This window comes from Schistocerca gregaria, chromosome 8 (assembly GCF_023897955.1).
Source record: "Schistocerca gregaria isolate iqSchGreg1 chromosome 8, iqSchGreg1.2, whole genome shotgun sequence".
Lineage (NCBI taxonomy): Eukaryota > Metazoa > Arthropoda > Insecta > Orthoptera > Acrididae > Schistocerca > Schistocerca gregaria.
Window position 1 is genome coordinate 478,647,027 of NC_064927.1, and position 15,064 is coordinate 478,662,090.

A 15,064-nucleotide genomic window follows, 5' to 3' on the forward strand; every position below is an offset into this window, starting at 1 on the left:
ATCGCCTTTAGGGTCAAGTCCCACTCAGTTCCTCAAATCTCTCAATATCTTTACTTTCATAAGAGGTGTCACTAGCTTTTAATCTTATTACACGACCTGAAAGTTATAAACAATATTTTGTATCACTACGGCTTCACAAAAACGGTCTAACAGTGGCTTACTGACCTTGAAATTCTTACTCAATGGTTTTCACTTCTGATGAAGATGAAATTGTCCCTTAGTTAACTGATATAATCTCAAGTACATGAAACAGTTTTTTATGTTTCTGAGCAACAGTCATACAATAATTTTTAAATGAACACACCGAGATTTGACTGTAACGATGTTTATTTAATTACGACCCAGGTTTCGGCCTTTTATGCCATTTTCAAGTGACTGTGTTTATCTCATTAAAACATATTGCAGAACATAAAGCTCAAAATACAAATCAAGTACATGAATCTGAATCCGATGTGTGTTCATACGGACATTCTGAAGACAACAAAATAAAAAATCCAGATCCTAAACTAAGCCTTAGTTTTGAAAGAAAAAGGAGTTATACTGTAAACCACGTATTCGAAGTGGAGTTGAAAATATTAATGTTCACGTTCCAGGACTGAAAAGTATTTCTAGAAAATCTGAACCTACAGCTATCTTGGATGTCTGGTACTTGTTTTTATATCCTGTTGAATATCGTATTTTTATACTCGAAGGGGAAGATAAAAGCAATAAGAGACAGTGTCAGGGAAACACATCCATCTCAAACAAAATGTATGTTTTTGAAAAGATGAATTTTATGTTACTATTGTATTACGTAGACGAATGAAGTCATGTTATGAATGTGTTTTCACTTTATTTACTTCATACAGAACTAGAAGGGATGTACTTCGTCAAAGTATTTGTTAATTTGTCTTCCTTGATATCAATGACACTTTGCTCATATATTCCTAAAAGAAATCGTGTAGTTGTACTGTTGACAAGAAATGAGCCCAGAAATGTGAAGCGTATGACAGACGACTAAAGCCACGTTTAATGTTGGACTGACAACTTAGATCAACTGTGCAGCAGTTTTTCGGTATCCTGACGAATCACACTTAACATTGCTTTGGTAAGCGATGTCAGTATTGTGGGGTGCGAAGGAAATACATTATCGGCCGTAATGTCCGTCTTGCGAAGTAACACTGAATACCTTGTGTGACAACAACGTCAGACAACTAGTCCGACAACTTATAAGTAAAAAAGTGTTTTAAATTTCCTGGCAACAAATACAGACAAAACAGGCGACCATTATGACCTTACATGAACGAGGTCACGAAAGGCAAAATAAATAATCAATAAAACGTGGAGAGTATTTGTCTTTGGTCTGACAAGCAGTCCACTATCAGCTTACTTGAAGGACGACCTGAGAACATTTAATTTACATCTACAAAATCAGAACAATTGTATGTAAAACTGAATGAAGTTACAGAAACGCGGTCCATATAAAAACTTAACAATTTAAGTATTAAAAGATCTCAGAGAGCTACTTTAGTTTATTTGTGCTATTCAGAGGATGTTGTGAAAACAGACTACCATACCTTCTCTATAAATGATACTACAGGAAGACCTTTAAGAAGGGTCGTGTGTGACACTTCAATAATTTTCGCAGTTAGGTCATGGAGAAAAAGCCATCGTGTAATAAATCAAGCCTGTACGGAATTATTACCTCCAACAGGAATATAAGATACTACCTAATTTATGGTCGTATTTGAACTTAGTTTTCTGGTACGCAGATGAAACTTCGCCACATACATATTTTTCAGTTTATATATCGATCATTATTTATGGTGCTATATTATACTACGAAAATTAGTTTTCCAATAAATGTCAGAAAAACTCCATAAAACAGAATATCATCATTTATTCTTATTTTGCAAAGTTATTTTACGCCATTCAAGGCAACTGTATGTATTTATATTGTTATTGACTTACAGTATCTGATTAATTTATTAACTCAATATAAAGCCAGTAGCTTTAGGAATATTTACTCTAATTTTATAATGCTGTTAACACTTGTCACTATCATAACTCTCTAAAAGGATTTATATGTGGGAAACGTAAACTTTAAATTAAGAATGTTACTAAGATAGTAATTGTTCTATGGAATTTTATGGAACCTTCCAGAACTAACCAGGAGATATATACTATTCATTCTTGGCGTCAATTGTGTCAGACTCGTTCCGCATCGGAGGGCGTGAACACGCTGTGAAGGTCTTTGACTTATTGTGGTTAAAAAGACATTGTATCTCTTCGTAACTTTTATGTGTATTCCGAATTTACAGGTTAATTGTGATTTTGGATATTATTTGTGATCATGGATTGATTAATGTTAAACGTAAATAAAACACCGTAGTCAGGAAACAAGTTATTAAGCTTCTGCCATGTCATTACAACAACCGAGGATCTAATGTGTTGCATTAAGACCATATGGTTATCACCGCTGGACACCGACGTCATTCGCAAGTAAAGAAAACAGTTAACAACACGTGTGAAGATTCCTTTCTTGACCTTTACCTACGAACATTGCACATGAAGTGGTTTAACTTAAAATAGCTCCGTTTTTAGATTCAATTTTAGCACACGTCTCGTCACCACTTGGCCTTGTTTCGAACACAGAACCCGAGATGTGCTTCATGCCTTTCAGTTCGAGGACACTTCTCAGATACTTCTGACAAAGCTACGCCTTGCTTACATTGCAACAGCCGATTCCGGCCATCTCACATAACTGTCAGTCTGAGCACATCTCTCGGATACTTGTGCCCCCAAATGGCTTTGTTTACATCGCAACGGCCGATTCCATCCATCATACATACCTTCCAAATTGAGCATATTTCTTGAACACTTCTGCACGCACTTGGCCATCTTTACGTCGCAACAGCCAATTCTGGCAGTCATACCTTTCATTTTTATACATTTCTCTCATACTTCTGCCCCCTCTTTGCCTTGTCTGCATTCCTTCCATCATATCGTTCTATTTGAGCACATTTCTCCCATAATCCTGCTCCCATTTAGCCATTTTACTTCTTGAGCACATTTCTCTGATATTGTGCTCCCACTTTGCCTTGTTTACACCGCGAAAGCCGATTCCGGCCGTCACAGCTCTCACTACGAGCACACTTGCCGGAGGCTTGCACCCCTACTTGGCCTTTATTAGGTCGCAGCAGCTGATGCCAGTCGTCATATCTTTCAATTTGGACAAATCTCTCGGATATTTCTGCGAAAACGTTCAACACGAACATTAACAGTCTTTGGTAGGGTTCCTGCACTTAACTTAGGATCCACTTAGCAACTAATAAATACACGAAAGCCTCCGTTCGCTAATTTACCTTTATTGTAATTTTAATTAACGTGGAAGCCATAAAAACACCAAACATGGAGGCAAAATGTACTCATCTAAAGGCTACTGAAAAAAGGAATAAAATTACTTAAATTTGTTTCCACAAGAGGAGAATACAACGTCCCAATTCGGACCTCGCTAACACATGTTACTGACGTTAAATATAACAAGATAAATAATCATACATGTGATGAGAACAAATGAATAACACTATCAATCTTTACAGATGAAAATACAACAATATCCACGAAGGTTCGCGCCCTGGCAAGGGAGATACTTAACTTAAACATATAAGGTGATTACAGTAAGCCCTAATTCCACTCGACAGATGTACTGAAGGAGGATAGCCGGATGTGCCGTAGTAAAAAGGCCCACAATGAACCCCGTCAGGACGCGACCCCCGTGAATACTGAATCGTCCGCTTAGAAAAATTATATACGACTGTGCTTAAACTGACACACAATATTTTTTTAGTGGAACGGAATCTGACTTTCAATAATCCCTACAAAAGAATGGCCCTGACTAACCTTAAATTATATCTTTCACAAATTACTTACCTCACAAAAATCTTCGTTACTCGAGCTACTGCAATACAGCGAGCGCCACTACTGCCAGCTAAATAAAAGATTCAAACTACGGAAGGCACTAACTACTGATAGCAAATGAATGATTTTAATAGAGAACAAACAATGTAACTGAGAACAAACAAACTGTTTCTGATGGACACACCTCCAGATTATCCATTCTCAAAAATCCGCCATCTCACGTTCCCACATCCACCACTGCGGCGGATTTTCATACAGAGCGCTACGTGGCGTTACCAATAAGAAAACTTAAACAGCCTACTTACAGTTTAGCTACCTGCAACATACACAGAGTCATTCATAGCTTCTTAAAAACAATCAACATGAAAAGGCACAAGGCATAACACACTAACTGAATATAAACGACTACTTCACAGAACTAGCTCCTCTTTAGACAAAGCAAACAGCAGAGTATTAATAACACGTAAAATACTTCTAACCTATAACAAACTAAGGTACCACGTAATAGAATATCGTCTTGAGCTCATAGAATACTCAGTTTGACGTGCCTGTTTATAGGTCTTACAACTCAACTTAACAGTGTCAGCTTAAGCAAACCCGCGAATACAAAACTCGATATATGACAGGAATAATGGTTGAAGCCACTGACAATGCTAGGCTGCCACACAGAGGAGACAATAGTAATTTACAGTGGCACACACCGACCTTACATCTCCAATTTAGTATAAACAGAATAAACAATTTTGTGTATAATAATTACTTACAGTACCATCACAACCGCCGAATAACACTTATTACCCAAGGTAGGTGCTGGTATCGAAAGGCACTTTTAGTAATACAGAGCCGTGCGGTTCTAGGCGCTTCAGTCTGGAACCGCGTGACCGCTACGGTCGCAGGTTTGAATCTAGCCTGGAGCATGGATGTGTGTGATGTCTTTAGGTTAGTTACGTTTAATTACTTCTAAGTTCTAGGCGACTGATGACCTCAGAAGTTAAGTCGCATAGTGCTCAGAGCCATTTGAATAATTTTTTTAGTAATACAGAGTTCGAGTGTAAACACTTATTGGAAGGGTTTCCACTTTACATTCCTTTCCACATAGCTCTTTGTTTACATACTTTTATAACCTCTGCAACTAAAAAAGGGCATATAAATGCACATATAACTGACATAGATTTAAGCATAATAAAACAGTACCTTAGTATGGCGCAAATGGCTTCATTTGATTTGCACGTGGGATACCTTCACCATTCAGTAATTCCGAAATATATTCAACAATGCGTGAGAGCAAGACGGCACCGTGGTATCAGCTATTTACTTCACATAATTTCCTGAACGGACACAAGGCAGACGAAGCGTTTTCACATGCAACAGCGGCGAGCATCACACATTTCCTTCGTCACACCATAGACACATCTCAATTTCAATGGCCAGTAACAAGGACCTATACATGCAGCAGAAAAGCCCCAAAACACAACAGTGCACCACCCGAGGTCCCATCAAGTCACTGCCGGGATCTCTCGCTGACCCTGCCCATAACGTACAGGCCTCACGGTAAACGCCAACAAGGCACCTCCGACCCTGCGAATATCCACTCCGCTGTCTCTTTTCTCTCCCCGTTAACCACCCGACCACCGGCCTGAATCGCGGAAGGCAAAGATGGCGAGCCTATATTCGATGGCAGCGATTCCATTTTAAGTGCGACGAAACTAGCTCCAGCAGCGCCCCGGCTCAGTCTTTAAATGCTTGTTCTCTTCTTTTCAAACGTTTTGGGATTCAATGAAACGAAATAAATGGTTCAGTTTAATAAAACTATATTTCTCTCAGTATCTCGGAGGACTCAGGAATTAAGAGTATTCACCATTTAACAGATCATCCCTCTGTGTACCTAAAAACTCATTTCAACACGCTGAATCGTTCACAAAAAACATTAATGTTACTCTTCATGCTGCTCATCATCTAAATTATTTTCTCCACAATGTTAAATCTGAAATTAATTTAACTGGTCACAAATATATGATAAATTGTGATAAAATTACTACACTAATCATCAGTATGTGTCCTTTAAGCACGTGATGGATGTATATGATACACCCGACTTAGCAGGGCTGCACAAAGTGTCTATGTCACGTGAATATTAAGTATATACACAAAGTTTCCTCTAGAATCTACACTCCTGGAAATGGAAAAAAGAACACATCGACACCGGTGTGTCAGACCCACCATACTTGCTCCGGACACTGCCAGAGGGCTGTACAAGCAATGATCACACGCACGGCACAGTGGACACACCAGGAACCGCGGTGTTGACCGTCGAATGGCGCTAGCTGCGCAGCATTTGTGCACCGCCGCCGTCACTCTCAGCCAGATTGCCGTGGCATACGGAGCTCCATCGCAGTCTTTAACACTGGTAGCATGCCGCGACAGCGTGGACGTGAACCGTATGTGCAGTTGACGGACTTTGAGCGAGGGCGTATAGTGGACATGCGGGAGACCGGGTGGACGTACTGCCGAATTGCTCAACACGTGGGGCGTGAGGTCTCCACAGTACATCGATGTTGTCGCCAGTGGTCGGCGGAAGGTGCACGTGCCCGTCGACCTGGGACCGGACCGCAGCGACGCACGGATGCACGCCAAGACCGTAGGATCCTACGCAGTGCCGTAGGGGACCGCACCGCCACTTCCCAGCAAATTAAGGACACTGTTGCTCCTGCGGTATCGGCGAGGACCATTCGCAACCGTCTCCATGAAGCTGGACTACGGTCCCGCACACCGTTAGGCCGTCTTCCGCTCACGCCCCAACATCGTGCAGCCCGCCTCCAGTGGTGTCGCGACAGGCGTGAATGGGGGGACGAATGGAGACGTGTCGTCCTCAGCGATGAGAGTCGCTTCTGCCTTGGTGCCAATGATGGTCGTATGCGTGTTTGGCGCCGTGCAGGTGAGCGCCACAATCAGGACTGCATACGACTGAGGCACACAGGGCCAACACCCAGCATCATGGTGTGAGGAGCAATCTCCTACACTGGCCGTACATCTCTGGTGATCGTCGAGGGGACACTGAATAGTGCACGGTACATCCAAACCGTCATCGAACCCATCGTTCTACCATTCCTAGACCGGCAAGGGAACTTGCTGTTCCAACAGGACAATGCACGTCCGCATGTATCCCGTGCCACCCAACGTGCTCTAGAAGGTGTAAGTCAACTACCCTGGCCAGCAAGATCTCCGGATCTATCCCCCATTGAGCATGTTTGGGACTGGATGAAGCGTCGTCTCACGCGGTCTGCATGTCCAGCACGAACGCTGGTCCAACTGAGGCGCCAGGTGGAAATGGCATGGCAAGCCGTTCCACAGGACTACATCCAGCATCTCTACGATCGTCTGCATGGGAGAATAGCAGCCTGCATTGCTGCGAAAGGTGGATATACACTGTACTAGTGCCGACATTGTGCATGCTCTGTTGCCTGTGTCTATGTGCCTGTGGTTCTGTCAGTGTGATCATGTGATGTATCTGACCCCAGGAATGTGTCAATAAAGTTTCCCCTTCCTGGGACAATGAATTCACCGTGTTCTTATTTCAATTTCCAGGAGTGTATTACTGAAAACCGTTTCAACATCTCTACACTAACTTCTCAGATTAGTCTTCACATGCAGGTTCCTCAAGCTGAATTATTATATATGCAATGGATATAACAAACAACAAATTAAATTGCGGAAACGTAACTAAACCATTTCAGTTGTTTCACGTAAGAGCTAGTCATATATGTGTGTTATAATGAATAATACGAAAGTGAGTCAAATGAAAACCTTAAATTTGTAATAACAAATAGAAATTTCGGGCCGTTATCCTGTAAGTTGGTAAGCGTGCGACAAACAGCGTTCAGTATGGACTGTAGGTGACAGCATAGTGTAGATGCACACATACCGTCGCAGTATCAGTATAAATATGGCTGCCCCATTGCAATTTGCACCAGGGAAGAACAGCGTTCTGTTATTAGATTTTTGCGTAGTGAAGGTGTGAAACCTATTGAAATCTATCAACGAATGAAGGGTCAGTGCAGTGACGCATGTTTGTCACAGCAGCAAGTCTACGAATGGAGTAGGAAGTTCGCAAATGGTGTGACTTCAGTGCTCCTCGTCCAGGTCAGGCACAACGAGTTGTGACTCCACAGAACATTTCAGCAGTTGAAGCCATAGTGAAGGAAAACTGCCGAGTGAGACTGAATGACATTGCAGCTTTTTTACAGATTAGTCATGGGTGAGCACACCATATTGTGCATGATGTGCTCAAGTTTCAGAAAGTGTCTGCAAGATGGGTGCCACGGCAGCTGACTCCTGAATGAGAGAACGACGTATTGATACTTGTGAAGCACTTCTTCGGACCTTTGAACGAGAAGGTGATGGCTTCCTTGCAAGAATCGTTACTGGGGACGAAACCTGGGTTCACTTCCACCAACCGGAAACGAAGAGAGTGGGCAAGGAATGGTGCCATTCCTCATCACCAAAACCAAAGAAGTTTCGAACAGAACCATCAGCAGGGAAGGTTATGATGACTCTCTTTTGGGACGAAAAAGGCGTCATTTTGGAGCATTACATGCCTAGAGGGACCACTGTCATCAGTGCATCATACACAGATCTCCTAAAAAATCATAGGCGGCGTGGAATTAAATAAAAGCGACGTGGATTGCTGTCAGCAGGTGTCCTTTTGCAGCATGACAATGCAAGTCCCCCACTGCCCGTACAACAGTTGCAACAATCACAGACCTGCATTTTGAGTGTCTTCCTCATCCACCATACTCACCAGACCTTGACCCAAGTGATTTCCATGTGTTTGGACCACTCAAAGACGCAATGGGAGAAAGAAGTTCCGTTCTGATGAAGAGGTACGCCACGCGCTGTTTGCGCGGATATCCAAAAGAATTTTTTTCTACAGGAATTTAAGCACTTTGTAAGCGCTGGAGGACTTGCATTGAGCGTGGGGGAGATCATGTTGAAAAGTGATACAGCTTTGTATCACTTTTGCACAATAAATAATATTTAAAATATGTTTAAAGTTTTCATTTGACTCACCCTCGTAGCAATATAAAGAGATAATAAATAGAGATGATAATAATGTGAGATATGGCAAAAGTAATTATGCAGCAGTATTACTTGTCAGCAGCTGAATCGTAGACTGACGAGCCAAAACATTATGGCCACTGCCAGTGTGAGACTGAATGCTTGCTGATGGCGTTGTGGGCACTTGAAGTGGCAAGGGTAGTGTGCACTCGGAGCAGAGGACACTGAGGCATCACTATGGACACGGGACTCAGATGTGGAAGTCCACAAACATTAGCGACTATGACAGACGGCCCGCTGTTATGGCCCGGCACTTGCGTTAGAGCATTTCGGAAACGCCGAAAATCGTTAGGTGTTCGCGTTGTACTGTCGTCAACAACTATAAAAAATGGTTGAGGGATGGTGACAAGGTAGTTGACGTCAGTGTCTGGTCACGGAACGAGGAAGTCGGAACTTGCCAATTCTGCAAAGGAGAACTGGCGGCGATCTGTATCATACCTAGAAACAAACTACAACAATAGCGCGGGCACACCGTTCAGTATGGATTGTTAAATATACGGCACCACAGCAGACGACTCTCTGTGTTCACAAGGTGACCCTACAGTAGCGTCAATTACGACTGGAATGGACGCGAGGTCGTAGAGTTCGGTGTGTGGATCGATGGAAACGTGTCCCCTGGTCGGATGAGTTGCATTCTTGTTGCACTAGGTCGATGATCGTGCTCGGACACGCTGTCTTCCAGGGCAACGTGTGCTCGAACGTGCAGCACACCATAGACACCGGCCAGTGGTAGCAGCATTATGCTGTGGTGGACATTCACTTGGACTCTATGCGATCTGTGGTAATAATCGACGGCACCATGAATCCTGTGGACTACGTTAACATTACTCCGGACCACTTACATCCTTATATGCTATCTAACGTGGCCATTTTCTGCTGAAACTGCCCACTGACGTATTTCAGAGGTTGGTATGCAAGTTCCCTTGATCGAGTACTCCTTTAGTACACTGCTCTGTAATTACACATCTACACTCCTGGAAATGGAAAAAAGAACACATTGACACCGGTGTGTCAGACCCACCATACTTGCTCCGGACACTGCCAGAGGGCTGTACAAGCAATGATCACACGCACGGCACAGCGGACACACCAGGAACCGCGGAGTTGACCGTCGAATGGCGCTAGCTGCGCAGCATTTGTGCACCGCCGCCGTCAGTGTCAGCCAGTTTGCCGTGGCATACGGAGCTCCATCGCAGTCTTTAACATTGGTAGCATGCCGCGACAGCGTGGACGTGAACCATATGAGCAGGTGACGGACTTTGAGAGACGGCGTATAGCGGACAGGCGGGAGGCCGGGTGGACGTACCGCCGAATTGCTCAACACGTGGGGCGTGAGGTCTCCACAGTACATCGATGTTGTCGCCAGTGGTCGGCGGAAGGTGCACGTGCCCGTCGACCTGGGACCGGACCGCAGCGATGCATGGATGCACGCCAAGACCGTAGGATCCTACGCAGTGCCGTAGGGGACCGCACCGCCACTTCCCAGCAAATTAGGGACACTGTTGCTCCTGGGGTATCGGCGAGGACCATTCGCAACCGTCTCCATGAAGCTGGGCTACGGTCCCGCACACCGTTAGCCCGTCTTCCGCTCACGCCCCAACATCGTGCAGCCCGCCTCCAGTGGTGTAGCGACAGGCGTGAATGGAGGGACGAATGGAGACGTGTCGTCTTCAGCGGTGATATTCGCTTCTGCCTTGGTGCCAATGATGGTCGTATGCGTGTTTGGCGCCGTGCAGGTGAGCGCCACAATCAGGACTGCATACCACCGAGGCACACAGGGCCAACACCCGGCATCATGGTGTGGGGAGCGATCTCCTACACTGGCCGTACACCTCTGGTGATCGTCGAGGGGACACTGAATAGCGCACGGTACATCCAAACCGTCATCGAACCCATCGTTCTACCATTCCTAGACCGGCAAGGGAACTTGCTGTTCCAACAGGACAATGCACGTCCGCATGTATCCCGTGCCACCCAACGTGCTCTAGAAGGTGTAAGTCAACTACCCTGGCCAGCAAGATCTCCGGATCTGTCCCCCATTGAGCATGTTTGGGACTGGATGAAGCGTCGTCTCACGCGGTCTGCATGTCCAGCACGAACGCTGGTCCAACTGAGGCGCCAGGTGGAAATGGCATGGCAAGCCGTTCCACAGGACTACGTCCAGCATCTCTACGATCGTCTCCATGGGAGAATAGCAGCCTGTATTGCTGCGAAAGGTGGATATACACTGTACTAGTGCCGACATTGTGCATGCTCTGTTGCCTGTGTCTATGTGCCTGTGGTTCTGTCAGTGTGATCATGTGATGTATCTAATCCCAGGAATGTGTCAATAAAGTTTCCCCTTCCTGGGACAATGAATTCACTGTGTTCTTATTTCAATTTCCAAGAGTCTACATTAGCTTTCCCAGAGCCTAGTGTCCGTTTCATTTCCACCCCTTTTATGTAGTTGGTGGTTGTTCTGATGACTGGAAAGATTACAAGTCACTTGTCGGCAGGTAACGAGCCTGACATTCTTATCCCCTGCTAGCTCCCTAGAAGGGATGAGGAGAATGAATTCGTTCATCAAATATCGAATTCTTCGCCGAAGCACTTTTAGCCAGATAAGAAATTTCTAGCCAGGTGTGCCTCGTTCAATGCGTGTGAGTGTTTGTTACGAGGTCTCGGACTTACGTCCTGTTCTAACTTTCAGGATACGGCCTCGCGATTGACTCACTCTGTCATTTTAGACAGTGCCGTCGTGCGCCTTGCCTACATGTAGAGCTTCTCATTTTTCCATTTCAAAATCACATAATGGAGCGGGAGAAATCTTCTGTTTCTTGCTCTCTGCCCCTGAGTGGCTGCCTGAGGTATAACGTGATGAAAACGAGTAAGGGATTGTTTAAACGCTGTTACGAAGTTTTCATTCATCGGAACCCGAAATCTCCACGCTCATTGGGCAATCATTTTCCTTTTCCGGCAGAAAGACAAGCAAGTTTCAGCCAGCTCTTGGAGAACTCACTGCTCGTAAGGTTGTTGTAGAGAAAACACAGCTTTAGACCTTCGTTTAATGGTGACTCCGCTTGAGGTAGGAGGAGTGACTGATGAGCAGGACCTTGCTATCACCGGAAACATGTGTGTACTTCAGCTCTAACTGTAAGTACTAAAGGAAGTCTGAAATCATCTCTTCTCGTCGCTGCTGCGGCCAGCCTGTTTATGGTGAAATCTTCTCGGGTTATCAGCCAAGTGGTGGCGTCGTCTTGTCTCAATGTTTCAATGAGTTTTGTATCCATCGTCTCCTGGTGAAGTGTCGGGATGCCGCACTCACTCACTCTCATCTAATATTTTCCCCTTTTTGGGGAAGTGTGGGGGGGGGGGGGGGGGGAGGAGTTCGTAGCCTTGCGGCTTTTATTCCACTTTGTACTTGTGTGTGTGCTTATTTCTGTGATTTTTTGGGTGTCTGCGTGATGTGATGATTATTTTGTGTGTGTATGGTACTTGTCTAGGGGTTGGAGAGAGGATTGATATTATGGGGGAGAGCGGAGGATCAAGAATTCGATATATGGATTTTCTCTTCGACTTAGTCGTCGAAGACCGTCATTGGACCTTGGTGCTTGTCACGGGACATATCATGCAGACCTAGAGAGTAGATGAAGACGTTTCTTGACCTCGAAGAACCTTCATAGAAGGCCCTTACCAGATCTTGGTAGCGCTCTTTTAGGAGTGGGATTTTAGCTGCGGCGTGCAGATCGTCAATAGGGAATCCGAGGGGTAAACGCAGTGCCCTCCTGAGGGTGCGGTTCTGCAGACTCTGGAGTTTGTCCAGGTGTTGCTTAGCCGCGCATGTATACTCCATGACTGGTCGCATTAGGGCCTGATATACATTCACACCCACAGAGCAAGGAAGGGAGTTGGTTGAGTTGAGGACTGGGTATAGGATGGACATTCTGGCACAGACCTTCCTGTAGACGTCGTCTATGCGGGGTTTCCACGTAAGATGAGAGTCCACGGTTATGCCAAGGTACTTGGCGGTTCTGTGCCAAGGGAGTTGGGTTCCGTTTAGGTGAAGGAGGAGGGGGGGGGGAGGGCCTTGAGGATTTCCGCGCCTTCCGAGTCTCCGGGAGATCAGCATAGCCTGTGTCTTTTCAGAGTTGATGGTAATGCGCCAGTGACGGGCCCAAGTGTCTCTGTCATCTAAAATCCTTTGTAGCCTACGGATGACCAGGTCCTTGTTCGCCTTTCGTGTGTAGAAGACTGGTCGTGATGCTGTGTTCTGCATATCTATACAGCTGCTTGGCCGTGGTCCGCTACTGTAAACCGGCCAATCACGTTCCTCCGGAAGGGGGTACCGTGTCGATGGGGGTTATTTTTATTAATGGTACTTTTTAAGACAACAGTGGGTAATTATCACGTTTAAAGTCAGAACATGACCATTTGAGGTGGTTTCTCAACCTGTTAGGCATCACAATATGGTTTTATGCACCCCAGGGATGAGCTCCGACCACACCCAACATACATCTTCGCCGACACCGATGGCATCTTCCAGCGTGATAACTAACACAGTCACGATGCCAAAGTCCTGCTACAGTAGTATGAGGAACGTGATAGTAACTCCTGTTGTAGTTCCGAGCACGATGGAACACATTTGAGACGCTGTTGGGAACAACTCTGCGCCTGCAAATCACTGGCCCGTTATTTTTTGTTTTGTGTGACTTCTGAGTAGACATCTGGTGCCACACGGTTCCAGAAACCTAGCAGGCATCCATATCACGGGAAATTAACTACTGATTACTTTTCAAAGGTACACGCTACTAAACTGATGGTCGTAATATTTTGGCTTATCGGTTAATATCAATAATAATTACTAGTTTCGTTTTAAAATATTGTAGCAGAATAATAGACAAAATTCTTCTTTTTCAGATACTACTTTCTTCAGCAGCGGGAGGTATATTGTTCTTGGTATCTGGAGGAATTATGTTGGATTCATACGTCCGAGACCCTTATAAATATGGTGAAGTATGCGGTGCAGGAATACTAGCCCTTATTAATGGACTCGTTTACGCTTGTGACGTATTTCTGACATGGAAGTACAGCTAGATACTTCCCACCCCGTGTTAATACGTGCCAATACGTCTTAACAGTGTATATATTGCAATTATCTGCTGTTCTGGTGAGGAGCACTCAGTTAGAGCTGTTTGGAACATCATCAAATGAACTTGAAAGCACCCTCAGCTTAATTTCCTAACCGTCTCTTCACCTAAGGCAGATATTTGCTTTCAAATAGTTACATTTGTGTATATAATGTGTTGAGTAAGTTATTAAACAGTAGTACTAAGATGTGTCGTTAAGTGGTGACATCCAAAAGATTCCATTCAAGTTTCTTCTCTTGCTCTCATATTAATTAAATTATTAGTGAAGCACTCTTGATTGAGAAGAACTGATCTCGAAGTACCTTTACGTATAGAAACATTTTCTTAGAGAGATAGTCATAAGGTGTCCTACTAACATTTTCAGTGAGATGACGTGAGCAATGGCAGCCAGGTTGTGAGCGCTGGATATTCTCTATCCATAGACCGTCATTTGTAATTATTATGTCTAATGAAAGAATGAAAATCTGAGTCCACAGAAAATTAACTAATAAGAGTGTGATGTTATATTCAAAGAGGTCATAATGTAATACGTTCTGATCCTCCCAAAATTGTGAAAATCTGTATATAATTTCTGTAAGCAGATTTTTCTTTAAACTCATTTTCTTCAATAAATAAAGTAGACCTGCTGCATGTTTTACTTTAAACACGTTACACTTTATGTAGAGGTCTAACAAGAACAAAGTTTTGAATACGGAATCACCTTTTCCCATATTTCCTGATACCTGCTTCATGAGAAGTGTTGTATATCTATATCGTCTATGACAGAAACTGAGAAAGTTTCATCGAGAAACATTCAAGTACCTAACCCAACGGACTGAAAGATAATGGTAGGTACACTTAAATTGTAGCAATGTATTTACATTGCTCATGATGACTTACTCATTAAAGCCTTCATTCACTCATTATATTCTGTAGGTTACATA

At 44.1% G+C, this 15,064-nt stretch overlaps 1 protein-coding gene across 1 annotated transcript in view; it reads left to right on the plus strand.

Moving 5' to 3' along the window:
- The window catches only part of LOC126284601 (uncharacterized), a 64,295-nt gene extending 49,524 nt beyond the window's left edge, over nt 1–14,771 (plus strand). Inside the window, exon 4 of the mRNA XM_049983648.1 lies at nt 13,912–14,771. Coding sequence (XP_049839605.1) covers nt 13,912–14,088 — 177 coding nt within the window. The 3' untranslated portion in view covers nt 14,089–14,771. The remainder of the gene's footprint in view (nt 1–13,911) is intronic.
- The last annotated feature ends 293 nt before the right edge of the window (nt 14,772–15,064 follow it).